This window comes from Cebus imitator, unplaced genomic scaffold, assembly GCF_001604975.1.
Source record: "Cebus imitator isolate Cc_AM_T3 unplaced genomic scaffold, Cebus_imitator-1.0 Scaffold190, whole genome shotgun sequence".
Taxonomy (NCBI): domain Eukaryota; kingdom Metazoa; phylum Chordata; class Mammalia; order Primates; family Cebidae; genus Cebus; species Cebus imitator.
The window spans coordinates 493,695-504,374 of NW_016107505.1; the positions used below are offsets into that span (position 1 = coordinate 493,695).

Consider the following 10,680-nt stretch of genomic DNA (forward strand, 5'->3'; position numbering starts at 1 on the left):
TTTCTCGACCATGCCCCACTGCTACCAACCTCGCCCCGCCCCTCCCGGCTCAGTCCCGCCTTCTCCCGGCCAGGCCCCGCCCCTACCAACCCACGCCCGCCCTGCCTCCCACCCTAACGGTCTCCGCCGGGCTTCGGGTGGGGCTGCCCCTCCCTGCCTTCCCTCATCACAACCTGCTCCCCCTAACCTGGTCGACCAGGTCTCACCCAGGAAGTTCTGGTAGCAGTTACGGGTCTGGTTCTGGTTGGGGAAGCGCGGGTCGAAGGGCGGCGTCCACCATTTCTTTCTGGGGGGCTTCTGGGTATCCAACATCCACGGAGGAGGCAACTCCTGCGGGACAGGACGGGGACTCCGTGGGGCCGAGGGGGCGCCCCCGCTCCGACCCGTACCCCGATCCTGACCCCCGCCCCTCCACCCTACCCGTGGTGCCCTCAGCAGCCTGGATCCTCACCAGCTTGGCCACCGGATCGGCTGTGCGGTGGTGCCCAGGTGCCGCTGGCTTCTGAGTCCGCGGGGTGCGGTCCCACCCGGCTCAAGTGAAACGCAACCCGCGGCCGGATTGGCTAGGACCCCCGAGCCCCAGCCAATGGGAGCCGTCGTGCTCCGCAGGCCCGGTAAGGGCGCCCCCATCCCACCCCTGGCTTCCCCAACGCCCCCTCGGGGACCCGCGCGCACACAGGCACCGAGGTGCGACTCGCTGAGTCTGAGACTCAGGCTTTAATCTCTGCGAAGTTGGGCGGTTCCGTGGGCTCGCCCCCGCACCCCCAATATATAAACGCATAGTGGTAGTTCTGATCTCTGTATGACAGAGCAAATCCCCCAATCGGCTTTTCAACATTCCGCTTCTTGCAGTCGGGGCGCACAGCACCCTGGGGGCCTGTGGGGTTAGAGGAATGAGCTGCGGTGGGGTCTGGGCTCCTGGGACATCCCCCCCTCGCCCCCAGGTCTAAGGCAGGTCTCCGGGGGTACCTGGCCGAGCTGGGCTCCTCTGGACAGTTTCCGACTGAGGCTGAGCCCGGCATCCGGCTACTGAAAGTGCTGGGAGGGCAGGCTGCAGGGAGAAAGCAAGCCAGAGAGAGCTTTGGGGGACAGGGCAGTGAGAAGGGGTACCCAGGGCTCTGAGAGCTGCAGGTGCCTGGCTTAGGGGAGTCTGCGTCCCCGAGGGCGGGGCTTGCTGTGTGTTTGGTTCATTGTATCTGCCTGGGGCAGAGCCTGGCGGTAGTAAATGCACACATTAAATAGAGGAGGAGGAATGAGTGAGTCCTGGCTCTAGGCGCAGGCAAGCAACTGGAATCTGGGCAGGTGGTTTCCCTTCTTGAACCCTGCTAAGCTTCTCTCCCTCCTGCCTGGTTAATATTAGGCCTGACTCAGGATTGTTCACACTGACAGCCAAATGTACCGATGTAGAAGCCTGGCCAGGTGCAGTAGCGCACGCCTGTAATCCTAGCATTTTGGGAGGCAGAGGTGGGAGGACTGCTTGAGCCCAGGAGTTTGAGACCAGCCTGGCCAACATGGTGAAACCCCACCTCTACTCAAAATACAAAAGTTAGCCAGGCATGGTGGCATGCGCCTGTAATCCCAGCTACTTGGGAAGCTGAGGCAGGAGAGTCACTTGAATCTGGGAGGCGGAGGTTGCAGTGAGCCGAGATCATGCCATTGCACTCCAGCCTGGGCGACAGAGAGAGACTGCCTCTCAAAATAAAATAAAATTTTTTTTCCTTTTTTTTTTTTTTTTTTTTTAAGATGGGGTTTCACCGTATTGGTCAGGCTGGTCTCGAACTCCTGACCTCAGGTGATCCGCCCACCTCAGCCTCCCAAAGTGCTGGGATTACAGGTGTGAGCCACCACGCCCGGCTAAAATAAAATAAAATAAAATGAAAAATAAAAACCTTAGCTGGGTGTTTGGAAGGTGAGCCCAGGAAGGTTGAGGCTGCTGTGAGCCATGATCACACCACTGTACTTCAGGCTAGGCAATAGAATGAGACCCTGTCTCAAAAAAAAGGTCCACTCTGTCCCCACTTCCTGCAGCAGCTACCTCCCCGTCTCTTTCCTCCTGTTACAGCAAATGCTTGGATGAAGCTGGTCTACCCCTAGCTTCCAACTCCTCACTTTGCATACATACACATGCATGAGTGTTTACAGAGGGAAAATACCCTCAGAAAAGCTCAGGGCTGTCACCGTTTTATTTCAAATATTCTTTGAGGCCAGGTGTGGTGGCTCATGCCTGTAATCCCAGCACTTCGGGAGGCCACGCCAGCCTGGCCAACATGGTGAAACCCTGTCTTTACTAAACATACAAAAGTTAGCCAGGTGTGGTGGCAGACGCTCATAATCCCAGCTACTTGGGAGACTGAGGCAGGAGAATTGCTTGAACCCGGGTGGCAGAGGTTGCTGTGAGCTGAGATCGCACCACCGCACTCCAGCCTGGGCAACAGAGCAAGATTGTCTCAAAAAAAAAACACACACACACACACACATATGTATACATATGCATATATGTACATGTGTATATATGTGTGTGTGTGTATATATATATTCTTTGAAATAGGGTCTTGGCCAGGCATGGTGGCTCATGCCTGTAATTCCAGCACTTTAGGAGGCCAAGGTAGGTGGATCACCTGGGGTCAGGAGTTCAAGACTAGCCTGGCCAACATGGTGAAATCCTGTCTCTGAAAAAAAAAGAAAGAAAGAAAGAAAAAGAAACAAGGTTTCTATTGCCCAGGCTGCAGTGCAGTGGCATGATCGTGGGTCATTGCAGCCTCAACCTCCCAGCTCAAACAGTCCTCACACCTCAGCCTCCGGAGTAGCTGGGACCACAGGCACATGGCACCATGCCTAGTAACTTTTTTTGTTTTTGTTTGTAGAGAGGCTGTCTTGCTCTTTTGCCCAGATTTGTCACCATTTTTTATTTTTATTTATTTATTTTTTAGCGCTAGGTTTAGGGAATCTGTCACCATTTTTTAATGTAGCCCTTAAAGTGGCATTTGGCACACTCACAATGTTGTGCAGCCACCACCTCTACCTAGTTCCAGGGCATTTGCATCACCCCGAAAGAAACCTCCAACCTGGCTGGGCACGGTGGCTCACACTTGTAATCCCAGCACTTTGGGAGTCCGAGGCAGGCGGGTCACCTGAGGTCAGAGTTTGAGACCAGCCTGACCAACATGGTGAAACCCTGTCTCTACTGAAAATACAAAAATCAGCTGGGCGTAGTGGTGGGCACCTGTAATCCCAGCTACCTGGGGCTGAGGCAGGAGAATCACTTGAACCTGGGAGGCGGAGGTTGCAGTGAGCCCAGATTGCGCCACCACACTCCAGCCTGGGCAATGAGAGCAAAACTCCATCTCAAAAACAAACAAACAAAGAGGTTGACAGGAGAATGCCCTAAACTCAGGAGGCAGAGGCTGTAGTGAGCCGAGATGGCATCACTACACTCCAGCCTGGGTGACAGAGGAAGACTCCACCTCAAAAAAAAAAAAAAAGAAACAAAACCGAAACCTGCAACCCGTTAGCAGTCACTCCCATTGCCCCACACCAGGCCCCTGGCCTCCAGAGATTCACCTTCTGCCTGCTCTGGACCTTTGTGGGTCCAGAAATGGGGTCTTTGTGGCCTCTTGTGTCTGGCCCCTTTCACCGGGCACGATGTTTCTGAGGCACTGCAGCCTGGAGATTGCCCTCTCGACACCCTCCTCTGACTGACCCATCAGAACTTCACCCCACACCCCCATATCACTTCCACACTGGTAAATCCAGAGGTCGGGCCCCAGGCCCCGCTCCTCCACCTGACCCCAGCATTTGACACGGACGTTCCTTCCCTCCCTTGTCACCATCTCCACGTGGTGCTGGGGATGCCCAGCCTCTGGCTGCTCTGCCTTCCCTGACTCTGGCTCCTCTTTGCCCAAACACCTCGGCCTTTTCTCCCTCTCCACTCACTCGTCGGTGAACTCCTCCAAGCTCACAGCCTGAGCTAGTCTGTCCAGGCACCAGTGACCCCACATTGCTTCCCGAGCTCAAGACTCATGGCCAGCTGCTTACCCTGCGTCTCCCCCACACCTCAGAATCAAGATGTCCGTGAGAGATGTCCTGAGCATCTCCTGGGACCCACTCTCTGCACTGCTGCCTCCTCCTCTTCCTCCGGGTATCTGGGACCGACATCCTCCCAGCCCTCTTCAAGTCAGCCTCTCTCACATCACAAATTCCAATCCTCGAAGCAATCTGTTGGTTCACTCTTCAGGCACCTCCAGAGGCCCGTCTCTTCCCACCTCCGCCACCCCCGCCTTGTGCAAGCCACTGTCTCCTAACTGGGTTACTGCAGCAGCCCTGCTAACCCCTGTTCTCCAGGTGCCCACTCCCGCCCCTCTACATCCTCCAGCCCCAGACAGAGGCAGCCTCTTCACACAGGAATCAGTCCCCATCGTTCTTCTGCCCCAAACCCTCCAGCTCCCTCAGACTCAAAGCCGAGGTCCCAGGGCCGGGCGTGGTGGCTCACGCTTGTAATCCCAGCACTTTGGGAGGCTGAGGCGGGCAGATCACTTGAGGTCAGGACTTCAAGACTAGCCTGGCCAACATGGTGAAACTCGGTCTCTACCAAAAATATAAAAATTAGCCGGGCATGGTGGCTCGTGCCTAGAATCCCAGGTACTCAGGAGGCTGAAGCAGGAAAATCACTTGAACCCAAGGAGACAGAGGTTACAGTGAGCTAAGATCATACCACTGCACTCTGGCCTGGGTGACAGAGTAAGACCCTGTCAAAAAAAAAAAAAAAAAAGTGAAAGGAGAGAGAGAGCACCTCTGTCTCGTAAATAGCAGAGCTCACAGTAAATGCTAGCCGCTAACCCCAGCTACCTGGGTGGAAGACTGGAGACGCCCGCTTCCTCCTGTGTCTCCTCTGCCTTGGTGGTCGTGTTCCTCACAGTCTCAAGTTCTAAGAGCACGGGCCAAAGAATTTCTGAAGACGACCCCACAGTGGCTAGGGGGTGCTGGGCTGGCATCGTCAGGGGCTCCTGCGACACTCTCCTGGGCTGCTGGGACGTCCTGGCCGCAGCCTCCGTCTTTGTGACGGGGGTCTCCGAAAGGGGCGATGGCAGTAAGTCCTCCCACCGTGAGGCAGGCAGGGGGATGGGCACCTCGGAGATTCCTTCCCTCTTCAGACTGGCAGAGGTGGGCCTGGAGCGAAGGGGCAGCTTGGGCAGCCCCTCGGGGTCCCAGGGTGGCTCCTTGGCTTTGGCCCATTGCTGCTCCCTCTCCTTCACCCAGGCATGTGACTCTGGCTGCTCTCTGATCACCACTGGCTTCCCCTCCAGCGAGGACCGCTGGCTGGAGTGGAAGGGCACTGAAGCCATCATAGGCGTGCCAGATGCCTGCGACAGCCAGGAGGGAAGTGAGACCAAATCGTGTCTGGAGCCCTGCTCTTTGGAGTTGACCATGATCATGCGCCTGGCGAGGGTGAGCCCTTCCACAGAGAAGGGCCTGCTGTGCTCCCGGGAGGGGCCCCCGATGGCCCGCTCCTTCGTCTGCATCCATCCCTTCCACTGCTCCATCTCCTTGGATCTCACACCAGGCTGGTCCAGGGATCTCTCCTCCTTTGCCCAGTGGACCCGGTCCTCCAACTTCCTCTGGCCCCTGAAGGCCTCCAGGGTCGCCTCCCGGGTTTTGCTCACCAGGATGTCCTTGGAATCCTTGGTTGTGGTGAAGGGCCACTCCGGGGACAGGGCCTGAGTCATCTCCACCACGCCTGTCTCCCGGGTGCCCACCACCACTGCCGGCTCAGGTTCCCGCCCGGACTTGCTGCTCTCCAGCACGGCCCTTCCAGGAATTCCTGTTGGCAACGCGTCAAAATCGCCAGGGATCTTCCCCTGTGAGGCAGGCGAGCCCAGTGCCATCCGGTATTGGGTAGGTGAGGTTGGCAGAGCTTTCTGGGATGGGGCAGGGAGGACCAGAGATTTCCTCTTTGGAGCAGGGGGGGACACGGCCTTCTGGGGAATGGTAGGTACTGTGGGGGCCTTCTGAGACGAGGGTGGAGGAGTCTTCTGGGATGGAGCAGGAACTGCTGGGGCCTTCTGAGACGGGGGTGGGGCCTTCTGGGATGGAGCAGGAACTGCTGGGGCCTTCTGAGACAGGGGTGGGGCCTTCCCGGGTGGAGCAGGTATGGCTGGGGCCTTCTGGGGAGGACCTGATACAGCTGGGGCCTTCCACGATGAAGCAGGTGCAGCTGGGAGCTTCTGGGACTGCTCAACGAGGAATGGTGCCTTGCAAGATGTGGCAGGGACAGATGGGGCCTTCTGGAAGGGTGGTGGCCCCGGCCCCTGCTGGGAGCCCATAGGTCCTGCCTTGTCCCTGTCCCTGGGGATGGAAGAGTAGAGTGTGGAGAGGCAGGCAGCTGAGGGACAGGGAGCCAGGTCGAGGGAGGCAGACGACAAGGTGCTGCTCTCAGAGCCCATGAGGTCTCCCATGTCCTGATGCCACAGGCAGGGATCCCAGGAATTGCAGGAGCCCAGAAAGAAGCAATCAGGGCTGTCGGCTGAGATGCAGTGGGAAGGGGCCTTCACCATGTGTCCCTGGCCTGTGGCCTCATTACACTCAGATGTACAGGCCTGTAGGTAAGTGGAGAGAGCACATGGTCAGGGCCTGGGGAGACCCCAGACGCAGGACAGAACCATCCCTCCTCCCTCAGACTATGGAGTCCAGGCCCCAGTCCCTCCTCCCTCAGACCCAGGAGTCCAGGCCCCAGCCCCTCCTCCCTCAGACCCAGGAGTCCAGGCCCCAACCCCTCCTCCCTCAGACCCAGGAGTCCAGGCCCCAGCCCCTCCTCCCTCAGACCCAGGAGTCCAGACCCCCAGTCTCTCCTCCCGCACATCTGGGGCCTGGGTCCCGCCCCGGGTATAAATAAGGCTGGCCTTTGGAGCGGACTGTGTCTGGTTGGTGGTGCTGGAAAAGATGCTGAAGATGGTCCGGATGGTGATGCTGGTCGTCTCTGGGTGGGGGAGCAATCTGAGCCCTTTGTGTCGGGGACAAGACCACACAGTGTGGCAGGGGTAGGGTGGGCTGATCTTACCAGAAAAGTGGGTTTGGGTGTGAGGTCTCTCAGGACGGGGTTCTGGGTGGGACCTGCAGGAGCAACACCGCGGATGTAGGTGCCGTCTGGACGGGGTCTCCCTCCTCCTCCCACCCACTGAAACAAGACCCACGCCTACTTCTTTTCTGCAGGTTTCTTCCTGGCATGCTCCAGCTGCGACCAGATAAGGGGCACGGAGTCACCCACGGCCTGAGACTTGAATCTGCGCTTGAGCGGCTGGCGTGGGTGAGGAGGGACGTTACACAGGGCAGCCCTCAGCCCGCACCCTCCGCCCGTCCCGCCAGCTCACCTTGGCCTTCCTCTGCCTCTGAGTGGCCACCGTCTTGTAAGGAAAGGTGTGCTCAGCAACCCTGGCTGGAAAGAGAGGAGACATTCTGGGTCAGAGACCCCAGGGGAGGTCATGAGAACCTGCCCCAGGAGCTCGTGGAGGGCCCTGCGGGGGGGTGGGGGCGGGAAGAACCAAATGGTGCAGCTCTGTCCCCACCTGGGTAGAACCCCACACCCCGAGGTCCTGAAGAACAGCAGAACAGCAGGGCCTGCTCACCTGCTTGTCTGCTGACTGGCTGGTCCTGCAGAGACGGGAGTCAGGAGGGGCCAGGTTTCCACATCTCCATAACCTACCCAGTCAGAGGCCTAGGCCCCTCTGCTCCCAGGACCCAGTGTTGCAGCCCCTACTCCCTCAGACCGAGGAGTCCAGGCCTCAGCCCCTCCTCCCTCAGACCCAGGAGTCCAGGCCCCAGCCCCTCCTCCCTCAGACCCCCAGCCCCTCCTCCCTCAGATGCAGGAGTCCAGACTCCCCAGCCCGTCCTCCCTCAGACCCAGGGTGCCAGACCCCAACCCCTCCTCCCTCAGAACCAGTAGTCCAGACTCCCCAGCTCCCCGCCTTGCACCCAGGAGTCCAGGCCCCCAGCTCATCCTCCCTCAAATCAGGGGTCCAGGCCCCCAGCCGTCCTCCCTCAAATCAGGGGTCCAGGTCCTTGGCCTAGACTTTGGACTCTTGTTCCCAGCCCCCTCCGGATCTGGCCAGTGGGTCCCTGGGCTGCCATGCCTGGTTGGTGAAGCTGGGGCCCCACCTGCAAGTGCCAGGTGGAGGCGGGCGCTTCGGCCAGGGGCATATCCAGGCAGTCCGCACGCACAGTCCTGGGGGCCCAGGTGAAAGCCGGCTCCCGAAGCAGGTGGATGAGGCGGATCCAGCAGTCGAACAGGAAGCCAGCCTCGTTGTCGGGGGCATCCAGCGCCAGGTAGTAGCTGTGGCCTGAGACCAGGCGTAGCTTCAGGCACCAGGAGGAGAGGTCATGGACGCAGAGCTGGGTGAGGTCCAGGGGGATCATCCTGGGAGAGCAGGAGGGGAGTGTCTAGAGCAGGAGGGGTGGATGGGGTGGCCAAGGGGCTGGGGGAGGCGGCACCTGGTCAGCACGAGGCCCGAGTAGTCCCTGCCCTCAGCAGGCTGGCCGATCAGCAGGATGTCAGGCACCAGCAGGCCTGGCAGGGAGGCGGCTGCGCCCATGGTCAGCCGGTTGGTTCTGTGACTCACGAACACCGGGCCGCCTCGACTTGTTACCTGGGCAGCCAGGGAGAGGGGCTGGGACCACTCCTTCCTCCAGCACCCCCAGCCTGAGCCTCCCTCCTGACTGCCCCCCACATAGGGACTGCCAAACCCCAGTGCCTTGCAAAATTCCCCCGCCCAGGCAGCCTCTCTTCCCCTCTCAGCCCCAGGGCACTGGGAGCTGGGGACCTGAACAAAGTTACTCTCGAACATGGGCATCGGACGCAGGGGCAGGTACTCGCCCTTCTGGAGGGTCTTTTGCAGCTCCCCCAGAATGGGGACCCACTTTGGAGTGCCCTGGAGCAGCTCAGGGCGCCTCCTGTTTCGAAGCCGGATCATGGTGGCTGTGGTGGATAGGTACTGGTTTAGGGACCCCGGATCCAGGCATGCAGGCCTCCCAGTCCCACCAGACTTGGCCCCTGGGGCTACACAGGTGCCTGGAGCTCAGCGTTATAGAGCGAGGAGATGCCTGGGAGACTTGGGCCTCGGCCACGGCCCTGCCAGGGTGGACAGCATGGGCCTGGGGGAGGAGCCTCCCGTGGAAGGGCTTTGTGACCTCATGGACACACAGGGGACTGTTCCAGGAACTCTCCGGGACCCTGGGCTCTCTTCTCCTCCAGGGAGGCAGCCTTCAGTCTTGAGGGCTGAGACACCTGAATGGAAACTCAGGGCCCAGGGCTGGGCACCCCCACCCCAGTGACCAAACTAGTGACAACACAGGGCTGCTGGGAGTCTGCCTGCTGACTGGAAAGGGACAGTTATCTAAAGGCTTTGATCATAGTCCCTACTCTGCCATTGACCCTTCTCTAGGCCTGGGTAAGACCCAAACCCTTACTGAACCTGTTTTTCCAAATCTCATGTGTGTGCTTGTGGCAGGGGGTCCTCAACACCGAGTTGCAAAGAGCTGTGGGAATGAGCCAGACGCGGTGCGGAACCGCAGGTCCACCTCTCCCTAGCTGTGTGACTTTGAGCAACAGAGTCCCCACCCCTTGCCTGAGCCCCAGTTTCCCTCGCCTGTGAAACACGGCATAGTCAAGGCTCCAGGAGAATTGTGTCAGTAAAGAGCCCACACCGAGTGCCCAGCTCTGAGAGGCTCAATCATCAACTTTGTCCCCTCCTGAGGGCTTATTTTTGCAGGGGAGGAGGCTGATATTCTGTTATTCTAAAAATAGTGTTTATTATTTTTAAAATGCGTCATGCAAAATACATAGTCATGGCAGAAATTCTGAAAAGTACAGGCAATCATAAACATTAAATGTCACCCACAATCCCACCTCTGTCCTTTGACCCAGAGACAGTCATTGTCAACATTTTGGCGTATTTCCCCTTAGGATTTTTTTTTTTTTTAGATGGAATCTCGCTCTGTTGCCCAGGCTGAGTGCAGTGGTGCAATCTCGGCTCACCACAACCTCTGCCCCCCAGGATCAAGTGCTTCTCCTGCCTCAGGCTCCTGAGTAGCTGGGATTACAGGTGCACACCACCACACCCATCTAATTTTTTTTGTATTTTTAGTAGAGACAGGGTTTCACCATGTTAGTCAGGCTGGTCTTGAACTCCTGACCTTGTGATCCGCCCGCCTGGGCTCCCCAAAGTGCCAGAATTACAGGCGTGAGCCACCGCGCCCAGCCCCATTTAGGATTTTTTTTTTTTAAATCCATATGTAGAAAGAAAAACACAGAATTGGATGGCACCATGCAGTGGTTTTGTAGCCTGCTGTTTCATGTCAGGACATCGCTTTTTCTTTTTTTGAGATGGGGTTTTGCCAAGTCTCCCAGGTTGGTCTCGAACTCCTGGACTTAAGCGATCCACCCGCTTTGTCCTCCCAAAGGTGCTAGGACTACAGGTGTGAGCCACCGTGCCCAGCCAATGCCAGGACATCTTTCTATGTCTAAAGCAGGCCACTCTCCCTAGCTTCCCTGAGCGATAGCCCATGCTGGTGACTGGCTGGAATTCCACCTGCAGATGCGCCGTGAGGCTTAGCCAACACGGGTACTGTTAATCACGGTGACCTTCTAGAACCTTCCATTAAATTTTTTTTTTTTTTTTTTTTTTGAGTCGG

At 58.1% G+C, this 10,680-nt stretch overlaps 2 protein-coding genes across 2 annotated transcripts in view; both read right to left on the reverse strand.

The window, feature by feature from the left end:
* The window catches only part of LOC108316623 (cytochrome c oxidase subunit 6B2), a 1,522-nt gene extending 914 nt beyond the window's left edge, over nucleotides 1-608 (reverse strand). Inside the window, exons 1-2 of the mRNA XM_017546559.2 lie at nucleotides 452-608; nucleotides 207-330 (exon numbers count right to left, since the gene is read on the reverse strand). Of these exons, the coding sequence (XP_017402048.1) occupies nucleotides 207-312 (106 nt within the window). The 5' untranslated portion in view covers nucleotides 313-330; nucleotides 452-608. The remainder of the gene's footprint in view (nucleotides 1-206; nucleotides 331-451) is intronic.
* A 90-nt stretch (nucleotides 609-698) lies between these two features.
* On the reverse strand, nucleotides 699-8,960 carry FAM71E2 (family with sequence similarity 71 member E2). The gene is made up of 11 exons (XM_017546562.2): nucleotides 8,811-8,960; nucleotides 8,482-8,636; nucleotides 8,149-8,407; nucleotides 7,620-7,644; nucleotides 7,365-7,429; nucleotides 7,194-7,291; nucleotides 7,055-7,107; nucleotides 6,897-6,973; nucleotides 4,846-6,593; nucleotides 970-1,051; nucleotides 699-877 (listed from the first exon to the last, which is right to left on the reverse strand). Exons 1-10 carry the CDS (start codon nucleotides 8,958-8,960, stop codon nucleotides 1,027-1,029), a joined length of 2,655 nt encoding a protein of 884 aa, XP_017402051.2. The 3' UTR covers nucleotides 699-877; nucleotides 970-1,026.
* Nucleotides 8,961-10,680: the final 1,720 nt, after the last annotated feature.